The sequence below is a fragment of the Neoarius graeffei genome, chromosome 11 (assembly GCF_027579695.1).
Source record: "Neoarius graeffei isolate fNeoGra1 chromosome 11, fNeoGra1.pri, whole genome shotgun sequence".
Classification (NCBI taxonomy): Eukaryota; Metazoa; Chordata; class Actinopteri; order Siluriformes; family Ariidae; genus Neoarius; species Neoarius graeffei.
In genome coordinates, this window is record NC_083579.1 from 1,231,847 (window position 1) to 1,255,482 (window position 23,636).

The following is a 23,636-nucleotide window of genomic DNA, read 5'->3' on the forward strand; positions in this document are numbered from 1 at the left end:
CGTCTCACTGATTACATCATCACACTTCAATACCTCGTCTCACTGATCACATCACACCTCAATACCTCGTCTCACTGATCACACCATCACACCTCAATACCTCATCTCACTGATCACATCACACATCAATACCTCGTCTCACTGATCACATCATCACACCTCAATACCTCATCTCACTGATTACATCATAACACCTCAATACCTTGTCTCACTGATCACACCATCACACCTCAATACCTCGTCTCACTGATTACATCATCACACCTCAATACCTCGTCTCACTGATTACATCATCACACCTCAATACCTCGTCTCACTGATTACACCATCACACCTCAATACCTCGTCTCACTGATTACACCATCACTCCTCAATACCTCGTCTCACTGATAACACCATCACACCTCAATACCTCGTCTCACTGATTACATCATCACAACTCAATACCTCGTCTCACTGATTACATCATCACACTTCAATACCTCGTCTCACTGATCACATCACACCTCAATACCTCGTCTCACTGATCACACCATCACACCTCAATACCTCATCTCACTGATCACATCACACATCAATACCTCGTCTCACTGATCACATCATCACACCTCAATACCTCATCTCACTGATTACATCATAACACCTCAATACCTTGTCTCACTGATCACACCATCACACCTCAATACCTCGTCTCACTGATTACATCATCACGCTTCAATACCTTGTCTCACTGATTACATCATCACCCCGATACCTCATCACTCTGATACTTCACCCCGATACCTCATCACCTCCAGCTAACCCAGCTCACCTACACACTGCAGCTTCGTCTCGTCGTAGTAGAGTCCGGCTTTACAGTAACACTCGAATTCTCCCGGTGTGTCCTGACAGAATCCGTCCTTACAGATCTCATCCTTAAAGATATCGCATTCATCAGCATCTGAGGATGAACACACACACACACACACACACACAAAGTTATATGACGAAAACAAAAAGTCATTTTAATACATTTATAAATAAATAAGCATTTAAAAACACTGCAAATTTAGTACGTAAATCAAAAATAAATTCTGTATATTAAAAAAAAAAATATATATATATATATATATATATATATATATATATATATATATAATATAAAATTTCATACTCCTGCCATAAACACACTCATTTATCACTCAGTATTTTTTATTTAGCTTTTTAAAATGCCAACTTAAGTTTTTAATTACTGAAGAAATATCACAGCGAACTCACAGTGCCTTCAGGTCCTCACTCTGCTTTCTCTCTTTCATCCCATCTGTCTTTCATCCACTGTTTGGACCAGTCTTTCTTTTTTCCTTTCCTTTATTCTTTATTCCTCTCTTTTTTGTTTTCCTTCCCTTCTTTATCCCTCTATCCCTCTACTCCTTTTCCATGCTTTAGTTTTCTTTCTTTCTTTTTTTTATTTTTTCTTTACTCCCTTCTTCTTTATCAATTTTGTAAGTGTTTTCTTTCTGTTTTTCCACACTGTTTTTTTTATTCTATGTATCTCTCTCTGTCTCTCACACACACACACACACACACACACACACACACACACACACACACACACGCACACAGCTTGACTACATTTTATTGTGTTCATAAATTAAAATCAGTGTGTTTCAACCTGTGGTTTTATCCAGACTGGGTACTTGTGACACACTGACTCGTGTGTGTGTGTGTGTGTGTGTGTGTGTGTGTGTGTGAGAGAGAGATGCTTACACAAGTCTGAAGTTGCTGCTCCACAGATGTTGAATCAGATATACTTTAAATACAGAGCAGTAACGCAACATCAAAGCACACCAAACACACACACACACACACACACACACACACCTTTGTAAGTAACAGGTGAGGTGTCATCTCCAGTTGGAATCCTGCCTCGTCCAGCGGGACACATCTGAGTGAACTGATCTGTCGAAATGAGATGATGATTTTCTTACACACGTGGAAGTGATGTCATCATGACAGCATTAATATACAGTATGTGCTATACTTTAATAAAATCATGAAAAATAAAATGTATTTAAAGAAAATTACGACAGGCAAGAATAATTTCATAAGATAATAATTCAGAGACATACTTCAGCTGTGTACAGCGGTGATCCGATCAGGAGGCGGCTCCGTGGACCGGCAGCCATTTTGGATCTGTGTAAGTGGATCTTACCTGAGCCTTGGACAGGACAGGGGTGAACCTCGCAGTTGTCGCCCCATCCTGCTCCGAGCGTACAGCAGCACTCCTCGATCGTCACGCCACTCGCCAGAACGTTATCACACAGGTTTTCATCGCTCAGATTGTAGTAACACACCTTCCTCCCTGTGGACGAGGCTGCACGGAAACATCGTAATGTAGCGTAGCATTAGAGCTGCGCTGAGAACGTCACAATCTTCAACAGGAATGATACGGATGCTAAGGTAATGTATTAACGTTCAGCGAGTTCGCTAGTTACAGTAAACGCATCAGTGCAGCATTTCTCTCCAGGGATATTTTCTCTTCAAGTCGCCTATAAAAGATATTATTCAGCTTTAGCTAGCATATTTATTTTGCTTAGCGTGTGTCAATTCACTTTGCTCTATTTCTAATTCTACAGTATTTAACTTGAACCGATTTCAGGTCTCTATCGAGTTAAGTAGCGTTTTTAGCATTAGCAAAGATTGTCATGAACTCAGAGTGAAGCACGTTATAGACACTAAATCCAGCTCATGATGATTTATGATAACGCTCACGTGTGCAGTCAGTCGCTGTCCTTTTTGTCCTTCATGTCAGCATGTGACCAAGGGGCGGAGTGAGTGACCGACATAAACGCACGTTCCAGCCCACGTTCTGTATATCGTTCCAGCAAACTTGTAAAATTATTAACAAAAAAATTGACTGCTGCGGCTTTAAGCTAACGCAGGGTTCAGAACCGTGTGACCAGCAGCGTGTATTTTATCCTAATTACAGAATCTTTTTCTCATTTTCACTTCTGTTTGTGTCACTTGTGTCGTCTCTCACGGTGAATTTTATCAAATGGCAAAAAGCAATAATTAGTTAATTTCTAACTTTAGTCAACTGGCTATTTTTGTTCATTAGTGTTGGATTAGTTAATGAGAAAAGTCAGTGAAGTCATAACATTTTAGTTTTTCATTTCTTTCTTTCTTTCTTTCTTTGTAATTGATTAACTTTCATTTGTTTATATTTTACAGATTCTTTCTTTGTTTTTCTTTCTTTCTTTTATATCTTTTTCCATTATTTCCTTCTCATTCATTCTTTCTATCTTTGTTTTTTCTTTGGTTAATTAACCAAAACATTACAGCACTTTTCCATCCATCCATTATCTGTAGCCGCTTTATCCTGTTCTACAGGGTCGCAGGCGAGCTGGATCCTATCCCAGCTGACTCTGGGTGAAAGGCGGGGTACACCCTGGACAAGTCGCCAGGTCATCACAGGGCTGACACATAGACACAGACAACCATTCACACTCACATTCACACCTACGCTCAATTTAGAGTCACCAGTTAACCTAACCTGCATGTCTTTGGACTGTGGGGGAAACCGGAGCACCCGGAGGAAACCCACGCGGACATGGGGAGAACATGCAAACTCCGCACAGAAAGGCCCTCGCCGGCCCCGGGGCTCGAACCCAGGACCTTCTTGCTGTGAGGTGACAGCACTAACCACTACACCACCGTGCTGCCCCGCACTTATCATTTGTCTTATTTATTTAAGTCTTATTTATTTAACATCATATTTTTGGATAAATTTGAAGAAGCACTTGTTACATGTCTGCTTATCTAAGAAGGCAATCCTGTAAATTCTTAAAATAAAACTTTATAAACTTTATTTTGTCTTAGATCATAAATTATCACAGTCCCTGTTATTAAAAATTGAAAATTTAATCATCAAATGTAGACTCTTCTTTTCTTTTTATCATTCTTGATGTCTCCGGGGTTTAAACACACACTTCGAGCTTCTCAGATTTTCCTTAAACACATGTTTTATTCCCAGTTCCACAGATGAACTTTTCCTGTCTTATGTGTTTGTTGGGAGAAATTAACATTCCTGTAAACCGGCATTTAAAGCAATTAAAGGTTTGATAACCACCGCCACGGCCGACTTCCCACACGATCTGATCTCGGCTCGATTTGTTTGTTCGCTTTGTTTCCCACAGAGAATCTGGTTTAAAGCTCATCGGCAACGGTTTGCAATTTATGCACATTTGAAACTTTATATGTTAAAAAACCCTCTGTAATTTTCTTCTGGTCCCGAGAAGTATTGTTAATAAGTAATAATTAAAATAAGTTAGTGCAGATTGCGGCAAATTTCTGTTCGGCTGTTTTCGTGACCACTCGGCGCGTGACGTCATTTAAGCCAAACAAACCGCTTGAGTTGAGCCCATTTCCGTTTACTTACATTGCTGTTTGGCTTGAGTGCAGACGTGTGTTCAGGAATTTCCAAAGAAAAACCCCCATGCCTTATTGTTGTGCAGTGAACTGTAACAACGGAACCGGTTCAGGAAGAAGTTTTTACCTTTTACTGAGAGAGGAGAAGAGGCGGAGAGAGTGGATTGGCTTTTTCCAGAAGAGGAGAAGAGGCGGAGCGAGAGGGTTGGCTTTTTCCGGAAGAGGAGACGAGGCAGAGAGAGTGGATTGTGCGCGTGAAACAAAATCAAGCGGTCAAAGAAGAAACGGAGCAGCAACGCTGAAGCAAAAAGGAGAAGATTGGAGGTAAACATTTTTACTTTTGCTTGCAATTGACAAGTCAAGAATCCTGAGGGATCCTGTACAATCATTGTGGAAATGAGACAGAGGGATATTTCCTCGCTTAGAGTCGGCTATAAATAGTATAATGCCGCGGGTGGCAGGCTAATGTGGCCTACCGGCGCGCTGTCCAGTAATCGTTCCCTATATCCACTAGGGAGGCGGTTTAATTATTCTTCAAAAGGGCTCTTATTTAGTATTACGACGAAAGTAGGAATTTATCATAACTACCAGGATAAATCGTTTGGGCGCGAGTCTTGTTGAGGTCCGGGGTCACCGCGGTCAGAGTCGGCCGAGTCGCTGTCCGATTCCGAGGCCGCACGGTCAAACCAGTGAGCCACATTCACCGATTGCTTCACAACGGCCATAGGGTCATACAGATACGGTTTCACCTCTCGATATTCAATCTGGAGAGTTCCTGCTTCAAAATCGCTCTCGCTTTCAGACGTTTTACACAACCTCTCACGACCAAAGTCTGTACACGTGTGCTCGGTTTGCAGGTAAACACAGAACTGCTCCCAGTCTGTTTGGCTTAAATGACGTCACGGCGACGGGCCCCTGGTGGTGAAAGTGCGCATAAGTGAGATGTAAACAAAGCTTTGGAAATTGGGCAAAACAGTATATTTTAACCGCTTTATTCAATTTTAGGGTGCAAATTAGACACCAGGAAGATTGAATTCGCTTTTTGGGTCGTTCTTCTAGACATTAAAGTTGATATTCTACATTTCACCTCTGACCCTTGCCTATGACCTTTAAAAAAAGGACAGAGGATGAAAAACTGTAATGTCCTTTTTATATTCTCTTTATTTTCAAATTCATGACTGAATGAGCCGTTACTATAGAAATGATATCAGAGTGAGAGCATTAATATAAACCTGCACTACAGTCAGAGCTGCTGTTAGAGAGAATTAATCAACAGCTTAGTGCAGGACTCATCAGTGCTGTGGTGTAACTGTGATGGAGTGAGCCGTCTCCTGATCCGGACGAGTGGCCTGCTGCTACCAGGCTGATGTGAGACATGCAGATACGCCCAATCAAAAACACTTTTGGTTCATTTTCTTAATACTCAGCAATAATTATTTACCCACATTTATAAATATATATGGAGTAAAATATACACGCTTATTAACTAAAAATGCCTTTGATTAAAAATGAAAAAGTTAAGAAATATTCCTTTTCTTAATAAACTTTATGAACATTTGTTCTGCCTCCATTTGTTTCTCTTTTCTTTCTCTTTCAGCAGTCTGTAACGAGAGACAGTGACAATTTCTGATAAAAACTGTTTGTACACAATCACACAGCAGCTCTTTCACACTTTATACCTGATTTTTGTGTGTTTTCATGGCATTAGAGCTGTGTTACTTCCACCTACAGTGAAGTCACGTGTATTCCTGCTACTGTACATTACTGTACCCTCTGCTGTCTAAACAACACAATTACAGCGAGGCGACTAAAAGTAAGAGATTACGCAGTCTGATAACAAATATGATACATTTTTTATTTCATCGATGTGAATCATCATAAAATTGTATCATGATTTGTTATCACGTGATATATTGTTACATGTCTCAGGGTTTGCCAGAAAATCTGAAGTCGCCAGCTAAAAAAAGTATTGGGTGGCTTTGGAATTTGCAGCCACAAAGCCACTGCAGTGCGCCAGAGGAGTGCTAATTGTCAGTAACTGCGTTGAAAGCGACAGCTCGAGACGAACTACAAACATGGATTCCATTAACTACAACTCCCAAGATCCACAGTGCCCTCTGTCACCCGAGTTCTGTCTTTCATTCCACTAATTACTTCCCCTGGTACTTAAGCCTCCCTCTCACACTTCACAGACGCGAAGTATTGTTCAGTGTTCACTCCTGTGTACCGAGCCGTTTGTTTACTTACTCAGCCGTCCCGGTTCCTCAAGCTAGTTTCCTGTTTATCTCACCTCGCTCTCTAGTCTAGTCTCCGTTGCCCTGTTTACTGATCGATCGATCCCTGCCTGTTTTCTCGACTATGATCCTCGTCTTGTGATTCGGCTTGGTCTCCAGTTTCCGTCAACAAATTAGTCAACAAATATGGCGTCACTTCCAGTCATGACCTGAATCAAATACAATTTCCTGGTGGAATAATTGGATTTGCAGCAAATTATGGACACTGGAGATGATATAAATCACTTGAACACTGAAAGGCAAGTTTTTATTTTTTTTCTGGGATCGAGTAGCAGCGCAGACCGTCTGTGTAGGCGGAGAAAACCACTGGTCACCGGTGCTTGTGGACATCTCCGATGCTTAATTATGAATGAATGGAATCCCGTGTAGGAAAGTGTTTAAGTTTTATTTTATGTGATTTTACACTTTGGTCCTGACATGTCTGAGGTCCTTTTGAATTCCCTCTGAGGATTAGACCACATCCCATTCCTGCAGTATCGCTGTTCATCCAGGACTCGTCCATCAGACGCGTTTCTCTCTGCAGCGTGATCAGAGCCGCAGCACCACCACCACGGCCGCCGAGTGTCCCGACACATTCACCACATTCTGTTGCTTTAAAGGGAATTATAATAATAATTTAAAGGGAAACCGAGTCAAATTACAGCAGAGCAAACTTTATTTATCCCTGAGTGGGCGTTGATAAAATAACACGCTGTAAAATAAATAATTAAATCTGTAAATCTCCACGGAGGAGTTGAGAAGTGACGAAACTTACAGAGACCACGGTGGTGTAGTAGTTAGCGCTGTCGCCTCACAGCAAGAAGGTCCTGGGTTCGAGCCCCGTGGCCGGCGAGGGCCTTTCTGTGTGGAGTTTGCATGTTCTCCCCGTGTCCGCGTGGGTTTCCTCCGGGTGCTCCGGTTTCCCCCACAGTCCAAAGACATGCAGGTTAGGTTAACTGGTGACTCTAAATTGAGCGTAGGTGTGAATGTGAGTGTGAATGGTTGTCTGTGTCTATGTGTCAGCCCTGTGATGACCTGGCGACTTGTCCAGGGTGAACCCCGCCTTTCGCCCGTAGTCAGCTGGGATAGGATCCAGCTCGCCTGCGACCCTGTAGAACAGGATAAAGCGGCTAGAGATAATGGATGGATGGAGCTGTATTGAATGAACTACCAATCAAAAGTTAGTGCACCCATACTCTCCTAACAGAAATATTTGCTTTTTCAGCTATTTTAGAAGAATAATGAAAACACGAACACAATAAAATGATAAAGTTATGAAAAAAGTGGGAAACAAAATGAAATTATTTTATATTTTAACTTGTTAACATGATTCTTGAAGAAGCTTTGCACCCTTCCAGGATCTTCTCACCCAGCTTCATGAGTTTTTCTTAAAGTTCTGAGACAATCCAAGCTCTAAATAGACACGACATGTTTGTAGAAATAATTAAATTTGAGGTAAAACTGGTCAGGACCGGTTCTGTAAAATATCACTCTGTAACAGGACATTTTCGCCCAAAGGAGAATAATTTCATGCGAAATAAAATCATTTTCATTTAGCTTTCTTTCATTACTCATAAAAAAAAAAAAAAGGGAACACATCTAAATGTTCAAAAGTTTGTGTTACCTTGCGGTGCAGGTAAACACTTTGCCGTCATCTGGTTGAACTCGAAGCCCTCTTCAGGACACACACACTCGAAAGAACCTGGTACGTTCTCACACACCGCCTCACCACACACATCACTCAGGAGCTCACACTCGTTCATATCTACAGAAGAAAGAAAGATCTGATTACTCAGTATGGTTTACTCGTTCAGTTGGCCCCGCCCCCTCACACTGTGATAACAGGGTCCAGGTTGTGATCTCTGCTAATTCCTTCCACGCATTACATTTCTTCCTGATAGTATTTAATGAGAGCTTGTATACGACAGGAGAAGACAAAACCACGCTGATTAGGATTTTTTTTGTGTCAAACAGGGAACTGAAGAAACGTCAGGCCACACGTGGGACGTGTACAAAGAACGTGAATATTTAGTTTGAAGTAATTATTGTTATTATTATTAATGTCAGTTGGCCTAGTGGTTAGCGTGTCCATCTCTCAATCAGGAGATCATGAGTTCTACTCACGGTCGGGTCGTACCAAAGATCATCATAAAAATGGTACCGACTGCCGTCTGGCAAGGCACGCTGCAATAAAGATGTGAGTGGGGAGTCAAACTCTCGCGGTTACCAGAGGACCCGCCCCCCGCTGTAACCCTAGCTATGTAACAGGCGAGAGGCCGAGGGCTACGAAACAGAGATTATATGGTGCGGGAAGGACTTTCTTTCTATATTATTATTATTATTATTATTATTATTATTATTATTATTCCCACCCTCACAGCCCTTGCCGTCGTGTTTGTCCTCATATCCCGGATCACACTGACAGAAAAACGACCCCACAGTGTTCTGACACACACCGTGCTGACACACACTCCTGTTCAGAGCACACTCATCCACATCTGGAGAGAGAGAGACAGAGAAATAGAGACAGACAGACAGACACAGAGACAGAGAGAGAGACAGAGAGAGAGACAGAGAGAGGTGGAGTTGAGTGAGAACTCAGCAGTGTGATTACTCACATGATTAAATACAGAGTTACACAAAATGTGCAGATGTTAGCAGGTTTGTAAACACACCCCCACACACCATACACACACACACACACATACCATACACACACGCACACACACACAATACACACACACACACACACACACACACACACACACACCATACACACACACACACACACACACACCATACACACACACACACACCATACACACACGCACACACACAAACACCATACACACACACACACACACACCCACACACCATACACACACACCATACACACATACACACACACACACACACACACAATACACACACACACCATACACACACACACACACACACCATACACACACACACACACACACGATACACACACACACACACACCCCATACACACACACACACACACACACACACACACACAGGCACAGACACACACCATACACACACACACACACACACGCCATACACACACACACACACACCATACACACCCACACACCATACACACCCACACAACACACACACACACCATACACACACACACACACACACACACACACACACACCATACACACCCACACAACACACACACACAAACACCATACACACACACACACACCAATACACACACACACACCATACACACACACACACACACCATACACACCCACACAACACACACACCCACACCATACACACACACACACCATACACACCCACACACCATACACACCCACACAACACACACACACACACACCATACACACACACACACACACCAATACACACACACACACCATACACACACACAATACACACACACACACACCATACACACACACACACACACACACACACCATACACACACACATACACACACACACACCATACACACACACCAATACACACACACACACATACACACACACACACCATACACACACACACCAATACACACACACACACACACACCATACACACACACACACACACACCATACACACACGCGCACACACACACACACACACACACACACACACACACACACACCATACACACGCGCGCACACACCATACACACACACACTCACACACACCTACGCATACACACCACACATACGCACACACACGCGCACATGCACACATGCACCTACACACACAGCACATACATACACACACACCACACACGCACACCATACGCACATTCCTCTTCCTCTCACACCTTATATATTAATACACAACACAGGCTCTCAAACAGACAGGGGGAGGGAGAAGGATAGACATATTTGTGGGTAACACACACACACACACACACACATACACACACACACACACAGAGGAGGGGCTGTAATGTCTTTCACATTTGTCTTGCTCTTATTTTTTTTTATCCTGCAGTAAAAGAGGAAACGTTTCAGCTGCCGTCTAGACACTCAGGAATACTTTACACTCAGCAATATTTCCCTCCATCCTGACGTGTGTGTGTGTGTGTGTGTGTGTGTGTGTGTGTGTGTGTGTGTGTGTGTGTGTGCATACTTACCCTCACATGCGGGTGGATCATGTGTCCAGGTGTATCCATGCTCACAGATGAAGTAAAATGAGCCCTCTGTGTTCACACACTCCACACTGTGCGGCCTCACAGTCTCCTCTACACACTCATCTACATCTGTGCGCGCGCACACACACACACACACACACACACACACACACACACACACAAATGTAAGAATGGACAAAAGGAACAGTCAGGAAAAAAGAACAGTTTCTTGTGAGTGTGTGTGTGTTACCTTGACAGCGAGTTCCGTTGACCTGCCGGTACCCCAGGGGACAGTTACAGTGGTATGATCCGATGTTATTCACACACTGACCAACACCATCACACAGCCCTGACAGCTCCCGACACTCATCCACATCTACACACACACACGGTAACGCTGTTGTGTCAAATCCCCATACTGTATGGCATAAACATTGTATGATGCACGTGTATTGTGTTGTATGATGTCTCTATAGTGTGTACAGTGCAGCGCCGTTATCACACGGGAGTCGGGATCCAAAGAATCTGACCGTGTTCTGAGTGAATCCGTGTCATAACGGATTAGAAACCTGGCATGGCTCGAGTAAAAAACATTCTATCAGCTTTATTTTTTAGATAAACCAGTTTCCTGAAGATAACCAGTGAAGAAATTGCAAGAACTATGATTGGTTTTCACCATGCCAGTGACTCTTATTTTTTAATTGTTGACTGTCAATGTAACGAATCATATGCCATAAAATATTTAACTGCCTGTTGAAGCTGCACTCGTGCCTTTCAGCGCCTTTCGCGCACCTCAAAGATGATAATATATGTGATTTAAATAAATTTTATTTATGTGCATATATGCAAATATAAAAAATGTATTCTTTACAAAACTCTTTTTTTTTATTGCAACATCATGTGTTTGCATTGCAGGGTATCAAAGATACAGGTTTTGTTCTGCTCTGAATAACTGTAAGCATAATTCTATCCAGCGGTGAGTTAATTACAAGTCATTATAAACTGACGATATCAGTGAGAAGAACATGGACAATCGTGTAATAATTAACTGCATGTAATAAGAAGTAAATGAGAATTGTTCAGTCAGGCAGCGTGTAGAACACAGCACGCTTCAGTCTGGGGTTTTAGTGAAACAGTCTGTAACTTTTGTTTGTTGAAATCTCGTGCAGGTCTGTAGTCGGATGAAATGAAGTACGTTTTGTAGACGCGTGACGTTTGCTGCAGGAGTATCGCTGCATTCAAACCAGAACGCAGTTCACGTAACTCTCCTTCTGAGTCTGAGACTGTTGTTCTCGAGTGCAGCTGCATAAATTCAGTTTAACTTTTGGGAGCCATGAGCTGACCATATTACAGCGGTTTTCATGTAATAGGGATCCGTATTATAATGGCACTCCGCTGTGTGTGTGTGCGTGCGCATGCGTGTGTGTGTGTGTGTGTGTGTGTGTGTGTGTATACCATCACACTGCTCTCCTGACTCGGAGACTGTAAATCCACTCTCACAGTGACAGACGAACGCTCCCTCCGTGTTCTCACAGTGACCCCTCATACACACATTCTCATCCTGGCACTCATCAATGTCTGTAACACACACACACACACACACACACACACACCTACAGGTCGCTTTGTTTGCAAGTTTACTTCTGGTGAATGAAGTGGTGGTCAGACAAACTGATTTGGCCTCCGTTACGTACAGAACGAGTGAAATCATCTCTGACTATTTTCGCAGTTTCGAGGCCAACGCACAGGCAAGATCCCTTCAAAAAGTGTGTGTAGTTTACCCGTGCAGTGTGTGGGTAGTTTACCCGTGCAGTGTGTGTGTAGTTTACCCGTGCAGTGTGTGTGTAGTTTACCCGTGCAGTGTGTGGGTAGTTTACCCGTGCAGTGTGTGTGTAGTTTACCCGTGCAGTGTGTGGGTAGTTTACCCGTGCAGTGTGTGTGTAGTTTACCCGTGCAGTGTGTGTGTAGTTTACCCGTGCAGTGTGTGGGTAGTTTACCCGTGCAGTGTGTGGGTAGTTTACCCGTGCAGTGTGTGTAGTTTACCCGTGCAGTGTGTGTGTAGTTTACGCGCGCAGTGTGTAGTTTACCTGCGCAGTGTGTGTAGTTTACCCGTGCAGTGTGTGTGTAGTTTGCGCGCGCAGTGTGTAGTTTACCCACGCAGTGTGTGTGTAGTTTACGCGTGCAGTGTGTGTAGTTTACCCGTGCAGTGTGTGTGTAGTTTACGCGTGCAGTGTGTAGTTTACCCGCGCAGTGTGTGTGTAGTTTGCCCGCACAGTGTGTGTAGTTTACCCGCGCAGTGTGTGTAGTTTACCCGCGCAGTGTGTGTACTTTACCCGTGCAGTGTGTGTGTAGTTTACCCGCGCAGTGTGTAGTTTACCCGCGCAGTGTGTGTAGTTTACGCGCGCAGTGTGTTTGTAGTTTACCCACGCAGTGTGTAGTTTACCCGCGCAGTGTGTTTGTAGTTTACCCGCGCAGTGTGTGTGTAGTTTACCCGCGCAGTGTGTGTGTAGTTTACCCGCGCAGTGTGTGTGTAGTTTACCTGCACAGTGTGTGTGTAGTTTACCCGCGCAGTGTGTGTGTAGTTTAGCCGCGCAGTGTGTGTGTAGTTTACCCGCGCAGTGTGTGTGTGTAGTTTACCCGCGCAGTGTGTGTGTGTAGTTTACCCGCGCAGTGTGTGTGTAGTTTATGCGTGCAGTGTGTGTAGTTTACCCGTGCAGTGTCTGGGTGGTTTATGCGTGCAGAGAGTGTGTAGTTTGCCCGCGCAGTGTGTGTACTTTACCCGCGCAGTGTGTGTGTGTAGTTTACCCGTGCAGTGGGTGTGTAGTTTACCCGTGCAGTGTGTGTGTAGTTTACGCGCGCAGTGTGTGTAGTTTACCCGCACAGTGTGTGTGTAGTTTACCCGTGCAGTGTGTGGGTAGTTTACGCGTGCAGTGTGTGGGTAGTTTACGCGTGCAGTGTGTGGGTAGTTTACCCGTGCAGTGTGTGGGTAGTTTACCCGTGCAGTGTGTGTGTAGTTTACGCGTGCAGTGTGTGTGTAGTTTACCCGTGCAGTGTGTGTAGTTTACCCGTGCAGTGTGTGTGTGTAGTTTACGCGTGCAGTGTGTGTAGTTTACCCACGCAGTGTGTGTGTAGTTTACCCGTGCAGTGTGTGTGTGTAGTTTACCCGTGCAGTGTGTGTAGTTTACGAGCGCATTGTGTGTGTAGTTTACCCGTGCAGTGTGTGTAGTTTACCCACTCAGTGTGTGTGTAGTTTACGCGCGCAGTGTGTAGTTTACCCACGCAGTGTGTGTAGTTTACGCGTGCAGTGTGTGTAGTTTACCCACTCAGTGTGTGTGTAGTTTACCCGCGCAGTGTGTGTAGTTTACCCACACAGTGTGTGTGTAGTTTGCCCGCACAGTGTGTGTAGTTTACCCGCGCAGTGTGTAGTTTACCCGCGCAGTGTGTGTACTTTACCCGTGCGGTGTGTGTGTAGTTTACCCGTGCAGTGTGTGTGTAGTTTACCTGCGCAGTGTGTGTAGTTTACCCGCGCAGTGTGTGCGTAGTTTACGCGCGCAGTGTGTTTGTAGTTTACCCGCGCAGTGTGTAGTTTACCCGCGCAGTGTGTTTGTAGTTTACCCGCACAGTGTGTGTGTAGTTTACCTGCGCAGTGTGTGTAGTTTACCCGTGCAGTGTGTGTAGTTTACCTGCGCAGTGTGTGTGTAGTTTACCCGCGCAGTGTGTGTGTGTAGTTTACCCGCGCAGTGTGTGTGTAGTTTATGCGTGCAGTGTGTGTGTGTGTGTAGTTTACGCGTGCAGTGTCTGGGTGGTTTATTCGTGCAGAGAGTGTGTAGTTTACCCATGCAGTGGGTGTGTAGTTTACCCGTGCAGTGTGTGTGTGTAGTTTACCCGCGCAGTGTGTGTAGTTTACCCGCGCAGTGTGTGTGTAGTTTACCCGTGCAGTGTGTGGGTAGTTTACGCATGCAGTGTGTGTAGTTTACCCGCGCAGTGTGTGTGTAGTTTACCCGTGCAGTGTGTGGGTAGTTTATGCGTGCAGTGTGTGGGTAGTTTACGCGCGCAGTGTGTGGGTAGTTTACCCGTGCAGTGTGTGGGTAGTTTACCCGTGCAGTGTGTGTGTAGTTTACGTGTGCAGTGTGTGGGTAGTTTACCCGGCAGTGTGTGTGTAGTTTACCCGTGCAGTGTGTGTAGTTTACCCGCGCAGTGTGTGTAGTTTACCAGTGCAGTGTGTGTAGTTTACACGTGCAGTGTGTGTAGTTTACCCGCGCAGTGTGTGTGTAGTTTACCCGTGCAGTGTGTGTGGGTAGTTTACGCGTGCAGTGTGTGGGTAGTTTACCCATGCAGTGTGTGGGTAGTTTACCCGTGCAGTGTGTGTGTAGTTTACCCGTGCAGTGTGTGGGTAGTTTACCCGTGCAGTGTGTGTAGTTTGCGCGAGCAGTGTGTAGTTTACCCGGGCAGTGTGTGTGTAGTTTACCCGTGCAGTGTGTGTAGTTTACCCACTCAGTGTGTGTGTAGTTTATGCGCGCAGTGTGTAGTTTACCCGCGCAGTGTGTGTGTAGTTTACGCGTGCAGTGTGTGTAGTTTACCCACTCAGTGTGTGTGTAGTTTACCCGCGCAGTGTGTGTGGTTTACCCACGCAGTGTGTGTGTAGTTTGCCCGCGCAGTGTGTGTAGTTTACCCGCGCAGTGTGTGTAGTTTACCCGCACAGTGTGTGTACTTTACCCGTGCAGTGTGTGTGTAGTTTACCCGTGCAGTGTGTGTGTAGTTTACCCACGCAGTGTGTGTAGTTTACCCGCGCAGTGTGTGTAGTTTACGCGTGCAGTGTGTTTGTAGTTTACCCGTGCAGTGTGTAGTTTACCCGCGCAGTGTGTTTGTATTTTACCCACGCAGTGTGTGTGTAGTTTACCCGCGCAGTGTGTGTAGTTTACCTGCGCAGTGTGTGTGTAGTTTACCCGCGCAGTGTGTGTGCAGTTTACCCGCGCAGTGTGTGTGTAGTTTATGTGTGCAGTGTGTGTAGTTTACCCGTGCAGTGTGTGTGTGTAGTTTACGCGTGCAGTGTCTGGGTGGTTTATGCGTGCAGAGAGTGTGTAGTTTACCCGCGCAGTGTGTGTGTAGTTTACCCGCGCAGTGTGTGTGTGTAGTTTACCCGTGCAGTGGGTGTGTAGTTTACCCGTGCAGTGTGTGTAGTTTACGCGTGCAGTGTGTGTAGTTTACCCGCGCAGTGTGTGTGTAGTTTACCCGTGCAGTGTGTGGGTAGTTTACCCGTGCAGTGTGTGTGTAGTTTATCCATGCAGTGTGTGTAGTTTACCCGTGCAGTGTGTGTGTAGTTTACCTGTGCAGGCTTTGCGGTCTGGAGTGGGAATGAAGCCGTCGTCACACGTACAGATGAAGAAACCTTCATGATTGGAGCACTGACCGTGAGCACACACGGATCCATCCACACACTCATCAATATCTACACACACAGAGTGTACAATGTGATATAAACACAAAACTACACACACACACACACACTGATAAGGACATTTCTTACCCACACACTTGCCGTCTTTGCCCTGGAAGCCTTCAGGACACGGGCTGCACATGTACGAGCCGAGTGTGTTATAACACACACCCGTCGGACACACACTCCCATTCTGACATTCATCTACATCTACAGAAGGGGGGGGGGGGGGGGGGGGTATTGTTACTTGTTGAGCAGACACGACTACAGGATCATGAAAATTAAAGAAATGAAGAAATAACTCTGTGTAAAGAAGTTGTGCTGAGCTGATATGAGAGTCGTAAACCACTTGGCTGTTGCCATAGTGACTGCTGGTCCAGGTGTTTAGTGGAGGTACAGACCAGCAGGTGACCAAAATCTCACTGTAATATCGACAAAGCATTTCATAACCTGTTTTACTCTGTGTGTGTGTGTGTGTGTGTTACCTTCACACTGTCCACTCTGACCCAGAGTGTATCCTCTGCTGCATTGACGACACGTGTACGAACCAGCTGTGTTCACACACACACTGTTCTCAGGACACACATACGGAGCTTCACACTCATTTATATCTGATACACAGAGGGGGGAAGAGAGATGAATTGACAGAAAGACCAAATAAAAAGAAAGATGTGGCACAATGGAGTCTGAAATACTGAAGAAAGTTAAAACTGTCCTGGGTTAGAGATTCTAGGTTCTGGGTTAGAGATTCTATGTTTAAGGTTCTGAGTTCTAGATGCTCACCGATGCAGCTGGTTCCCTCCTCATCCAGATTAAAGCCCAGCTGACACACACAGGTGAAATAGCCAGGTGTGTTCTCACAGCGGCCATGAACACACAGGTGAGGATCGTCCACACACTCATCAACATCTGTCACACATTATAACATCAGCCTGAGAGCGCATCATTACTGACTCACCGTTATTACACTCATCAACACTGAAGAGAAGAAAGCGGTCGACTCTTTCGGATCAGAACCCACAGAAACACTGAGGTATTCTGCGTATCGATGAAAAATCCTCAAGTTTATTTTCACCAGGTTTTTGTTAGAGTTTTTATTCACAAAAACATACAGTACGTTCATAAAAATAAAGCACAACAAAAACCACATCAAAGCATTTTTATGTTATTAAATGTCTGGAAAATAAATAATTTTATTGCAAAAATATCTGTAAAAAAATCTGTAACAAAAATGTGGAAAAAAATCTTTACCGAAAGTCTGTTTAAAAAATCTGCACAAAAGTCACATTCTGTAATTTTAAAGATTAAATACTTTCTAAAACAAAATCAGGAGTAAACTGAATCCTCTGATCAGCTGCTCTGAGTCAGAAAAGTGCAGTGACAATAAATCATCTCCTCATATCGCACAACACCGCCCCCTTCTAATATAAATAACAACCATTTACATATTTCAGCATAATAATAATAATAATAATAATAATAATAAATTAATATGCCAGTTGTAGAAATGCTTACGTTAATAAAACATTAAAAATGAGATCATGAATAAAACAATAATCAGAACATATGTAAAAATGAAACAACTTGAAAATAAAATCTTTTTTTATGTAAAAGTTGTAAAGTTGTGAACACATCTGAACTTCCATGATGTAACATGTCATTTTAAATCTCTGGACATTAGATTTATAGATGTGTGTTGTTTACTCCCCCCCGTGGATGTAAATGTTGAGTGTCTCACCTACGCAGGTGGTCGCCTCGTCGTTCAGCTTGTAGCCGTCGTTACAGATGCAGGTGTAGCTCTCGGCCGTATCGTAGCACAGCCCCTGACCACAGATACGAGGACTAACCGCACACTCGTCCACTTCTACAGAGAGACGGGCAGAGCGACGAAACACCGAGGAGAGAAAATGAGTGTGTGTCGTGGATTTACCTGAAATTCACTGATCCCACTGGACTACAGCCAAAATGCTTCCGAAATAAATATAGTCAAACTTTATGAATTCTGGGTCGCTGAGAACAAAAATGAAACTTAAAATTGTTCATTCGCTCCAGTTTTCAAGATTAGCTCTGTGAATAAATCTATGAGTGGGTTTGGAAAGTACTTACTTTTTTGGCAAAACAATAAACGATGCAACCTGAAGCCGGTATTGCATCATACATGATGTCATGTTATTCCTAGAAGTCACTGATGATGCAACCAAAGGTCAACTTACATCACTCTGCTGAACAAAGTGCCCTAAATCCGCTCAAAAACCTCATACAGTGCTGTGCACTCGCGATTAAGGCTTTGCTTGACAAGAGATGCTCCGTTTCATGAATACAAGAGACAAGCTGCCAAAAAGCACTGCGTACACACTGAATAAGGACTAAACCTATTCAGTACTTAATTGTTTTTTGCCATTTGGTCGATAATACATTTTATTGATATAAACTTTTTGCTGATTTTCTAGTGTTACATAAAGAGAACAGGTGAAATATCATGTAACCCGACCATAAACACATGAAGAGGCCGAGGTTTACAATTTATACTTAAAACGTTACGATCTACACAATGTACATCAGGATAAAATGTAAAATCTTAAACATCTTGGAAGCCGTAGCCAATCAGCTGTTTTAATTGTCATATTTGAATTCAACACACCACATTTCATAACAAACAGCTGATTTCAGCTCTGAAGTAGACAACTTCTGAAAAATCGTTGACCGGAGTACTCACACAACATTCCAGAATGATCATTTCATCAGCATTACACACAAAAGATTTATTAGCAAATAAAAACACCTTCAATATCCTCAAAGATTCATTTAATATTTATTGTTATGAGTTAGCTTTAAATCAAATATCAGATTGTTAGCTTGCCCGGGACGGAGTCCACCAGGGGGCGAGGCATTGTTTGCGGTGGGGTTTCTTTGTTTTTTTGTTAGCGACATTACGGGAAAACGGCTGGATGAGTCTTCATGAAACTTTCAGGATAGACGGGCATCGGTCTCAAATAGAACCTCCAACATTTTGAGGGTCATCCAGTCAAGGTCACCAAAAAGGTCAAAATTGGTTTTTTCGCGATATCTTCCTCCGGGTGCTCCGGTTTCCCCCACAGTCCAAAGACATGCAGGTTAGGTTAACTGGTGACTCTAAATTGAGCGTAGGTGTGAATGTGAGTGTGAATGGTTGTCTGTGTCTATGTGTCAGCCCTGTGATGACCTGGCGACTTGTCCAGGGTGAACCCCGCCTTTCACCCGTAGTCAGCTGGGATAGGATCCAGCTCGCCTGCGACCCTGTAGAACAGGATAAAGCGGCTACAGATAATGAGATGAGATGAGATGAGACATTTGAAATTATAAAAATGTCCCAACTAGTTCTGACTAGTCTTAATGTTTTTCTATCAATAAATTATTATAATTTTATTTATAATAAGTTTCCAAAAAACTAATTGGAAAAATATTAAAATACAGACTTTACTTTTCACTTAAAAGGACAATAATTAACTTTATTTCCACTCAGGTTCACTTTTTCCTTACGTTTTACAATGTTAATATCTGTTGAAAAAAAAACCCTCTGATATATTTATTAGTAACTTTAATAGATTAGTTTCTATTTTGTCTCATAATTTTTCCATATAGTAAATAATTACACAAAAAAAGTTAAAACACTAAGGTTTTATTTTAACGTTAAGGTTTTATTTTATATTCATAAGATTTTTTATTTTTTTTTTACTTAGCTATTGTTTTTCCTCAAAATTTATGAGTTTGCATAAAATCAAAACAATCCAAAGAATTTTAGAAAGCTAGAGCTCTGTTGTGTTTGTTTTAGTAACTTTAGTTTATTTTAAATGTCACAATTTGTTCTATATCATAAATAATTACAAAAGAATTGAAACAAGTTTAACTTTAGATGTAAAAGGACAATAATAAAACCTTTTACTCAGCTAGTTTCTTTCATTTTTTAAAAATACAATATTATACGTTTATTAATATCTGTTGAAAATTACAATAATTTTAGAAAGTTGTAACTCTGTTATGTGTTTATTTATACAGTTAATAAATAATTGTAACATTAAAAGTTAATATTTACGTAATATTTAAAAGAACAACAGGAAAAGTTCAGAGGAGTGAAGTGTAAAACCTAAAATGTAAAAAGTTGCAATTAAACAAACAAACAGCCAATTTTCTAACAAAAACTACAGATAATAAATATTTTATACATAAAAATTATGTGAAATCCTAAATAAAGTACATGGTTTATACTGTAATGAATGTGTTTAGAAGTAGCTGTTCTTCAGGAAGTGAGGTCACAAGCTGGCTGTGTTGCTGTTCAGCAGATAAAATCCAGCTCGGTTTAGTGACACTGAAGTGTGTGTTTGGTTTTTCCTCGCTGGAGTTTGGTGAGTGTTTGCGTGATGTTGAAGGTTTCTAAAGGTTGTGTGTGACACCACATGCTATATATGGACGTGTGGTCATCAGCACGCCGCATCTAAATAAAACAGAGCCCAGCGTTCTGAGGCGGCGTTGCCGGGATACAGCACGGCAGCATGAGCGCCGATACACACTTCAGAAAAAAAATAAACACAGCAACGAGAGTCTAAAAGGAGGCACGGACGCAATAACACACGTGGAACTGACACGTCTGAAAAGGAAACTGTTTGTGTTAGCGTGGTGTGTGTGTGTGTGTGTGTGTTTGGAGTGCTGAGGTTCCACACGGCCCCGCTGAGTGACAGGCGCTATTTTAAAGGAAGTGTTTAACGGGGACCTGCAGGGCTGCGGTTTATTTTATTACAGCACACACAGAGTAAATATAGACACAGGATAGAGACGGAGAAAAGTCTCACTAATAAATCCTCTGTGTGTGTGTGTGTGTGTGTGTGTGTGTGTGTGTGTGTGTGTGTGTGTGTGAGTTTGTACCTGCAAACTGAGTTGGGTAAATGTCCTGACTAGCACTGGATGGTAAAATGACGACTGGAGCAGCGGGTGAGGTTTTCTCCACCACCACTGTAGAGAGGGAACAAATGAGAGAGAAAAACACACACACACACATTTTCATCCTTGTATTACACTCAGGTTTTTGTCCTGTCTCTGTACAGAACTGTACTTTATACATCACGTATTAGTTCAGACTCATAACTGATAAGTCGAGAGATTTCTTTACAGAAATTCTTCCCCAGAACTCATTCCTGTCCACCTTTACACATCAGTGTAGACGCGTTTTGTGACGGAGTTTGTATTTATGGTTCACCTGGGACAGGTAGGTGTCTCTCCGTGAAGCTGAAAGCCTCGATGGGCTGCTGGACGGTGGGGACGGGCAGCGGGGAGATGGCGATGGTCGGTTTCGGGTGCGTGATCACAGGACGGTGTCCATCGCCCCGTTCGAACACCTCCGGGTTTACAGGAGGAGGAGGAGGTTTGGGTTTATACACGTATGGATTGGTCACGTGATAACCCAAACCGCCGGGACAAATCTCCTTAAACGCAGCTGAGAGACAAAGACACAGTGTTTACTTTTGTCTGAAGTTAAAAACCATTGTTTTGGTAATGAATTGGAACTTGTTATCTCCATGGTACGTCGTAAACGGCTCTGATAAAATGCTTCCACTTTGGTCGAACCCTCAGAATTCAATCAGAATGTCCCTGGATGTGGTGTTTTATATAAATTTCAGCACAGATTGAGAAGTGAACATCACAGTGTGCCAGGGGCTTGAATAACAAAGCTGCAGCAATAAAAAATAATGTAAAAACAAAATGGAGAAACTCCTGCAATTCATCACACAAATTACTCCAGACTTAAAGATGAGACAGTCAGTAAATAAAGGGCTGAGCGATATGACAAAAATATCATATCACGATACATGATACTGTGTGTACTGTGATATATAATTTAGCGAACAAACTGAAGTTCTGTGTTAAAGCTGTAAAAATGAAGAAAAGTTGAAGTGAGATCGAGGAGACTGTTATTTAAACGTTACTAAAACGGCTAAAATTCAAACACTGAAAATAAAATAAAAGATAATTTTAAAGATTAAGTTTAAAAAATGACATCAAACATCTGCTACCGTTCAGCTTGGAATAAAAAAAAAATTAAGTTATAAAATATTCCAGAGTGCAGATGATGTGTATCGTAACATAATTATCACAATATCGATATTTATAATATAATACACCATATAATATATTTATTTATATACTGCATAAAATATACTTCTTATAATTATTACTGGATTATTAAGCTGTAATTAGTCACTTTTTCTAATTAATAATACAACAAAAATATTAAAATGCTGTAGGATATGTGATTAAATGAAGATATGATTCTTGCCTGAATAATGTGAAGGGTACGTTCACACTAAACGCTGCGAGATCATTAAGATTCGTTCTCGCCGCCCTGCCAGCGACGCTGTCGAGGTTTGCGGACGCTCAGAGACGTAGATGAAATCAGCGGCTATGAGTTTGTTCAGAACATTTCAACTTGGAAAGTCTCACGAAATCGTTAAAATGTGATGGTAAGAAATCGACTGATGAAGGAAAATAAAAAACAATTCTGATCATGTGTTTGGTGAGAAAATAACGTAACGATATAAACGAGCTAATTAAAAGCCATTTGTGTGGCGTGATGTTTGTGTTGATGCTCAGCGCGAACTCAAATTTCGATGTGCCGTTTATTTGGTTTGTTGTTTTTCTGTTCCTGTCCGAAACAGAGACTCGAACTGAATCACGAGGAAATCAACCGCCACAATTATTAACGTCTCCTCCGTATCAGGCGGCTTGGGAACAATTTGAACCAAAATTTACACGCCTGAGTTCTCTCGGATTCTTTAGAGCACAACACTTCTAAATTCTGACTGGTTGCTGGCGAAGCGCATCACAGCTCATTACCATAAATTTGCCTGGACTTCGACTTTATTCTGACGTCCCACCGCTAACAGTCTCGCCGCCGAGAGACGCTGTCTCACAGAGAAAACAAACGATGTCTGATCGTTTAACGCTCTCACCACGTTTAGTGTGAACATAACGTGAAGGTTTTAAGGTTCGAAATTATTTATGACTTTCGATAACAAAGCTTCAGGATTCACAAAAAATTAACAGAAAAAAACAAAGAAAAACACACACACACAGAACGGACGTGAAGAGAGGAAGAACACACATGAAGAATGCAAAAGGAGCGTGATGGCGTGAAGAAGCATCTACGAAGCGCAGTGTTGGCACACACACACACACACACACACACACACGTATGTAAAGATACAAAAGACAAAGGTGGTGTGATGAGAGGAGACAAACGAGATGGACCATGGTAAGGTAAGGCAGTTGAGGTGTGTGTGTGTGTGTGTGTGTGTGTGTGTGTGTGTGTGTGTGTGTGTGTGAGAGAGTCCTCACC

At 42.8% G+C, this 23,636-nt stretch overlaps 1 protein-coding gene across 7 annotated transcripts in view; it reads right to left on the reverse strand.

The window, feature by feature from the left end:
- The window catches only part of ltbp1 (latent transforming growth factor beta binding protein 1), a 161,363-nt gene that overhangs the window by 12,909 nt on the left and 124,818 nt on the right, over positions 1-23,636 (reverse strand). For 3 of the 7 annotated variants that reach the window (XM_060933222.1, XM_060933219.1, XM_060933218.1), the window contains 16 exons: position 23,636; positions 21,501-21,737; positions 21,170-21,256; positions 18,009-18,134; positions 17,054-17,179; positions 16,756-16,881; positions 16,361-16,480; positions 16,160-16,282; positions 12,289-12,411; positions 11,084-11,209; positions 10,837-10,962; positions 9,053-9,178; positions 8,305-8,445; positions 2,192-2,353; positions 1,861-1,938; positions 812-940 (listed from right to left, as the gene is read on the reverse strand). The exon at position 23,636 is cut by the window's right edge and continues 173 nt beyond it. In XM_060933222.1, coding sequence (XP_060789205.1) covers positions 812-940; positions 1,861-1,938; positions 2,192-2,353; positions 8,305-8,445; positions 9,053-9,178; positions 10,837-10,962; positions 11,084-11,209; positions 12,289-12,411; positions 16,160-16,282; positions 16,361-16,480; positions 16,756-16,881; positions 17,054-17,179; positions 18,009-18,134; positions 21,170-21,256; positions 21,501-21,737; position 23,636 — 1,957 coding nt within the window. The remainder of the gene's footprint in view (positions 1-811; positions 941-1,860; positions 1,939-2,191; positions 2,354-8,304; positions 8,446-9,052; positions 9,179-10,836; positions 10,963-11,083; positions 11,210-12,288; positions 12,412-16,159; positions 16,283-16,360; positions 16,481-16,755; positions 16,882-17,053; positions 17,180-18,008; positions 18,135-21,169; positions 21,257-21,500; positions 21,738-23,635) is intronic. The other 4 variants (XM_060933224.1, XM_060933223.1, XM_060933221.1 and 1 more) reach the window with 2 other exon arrangements.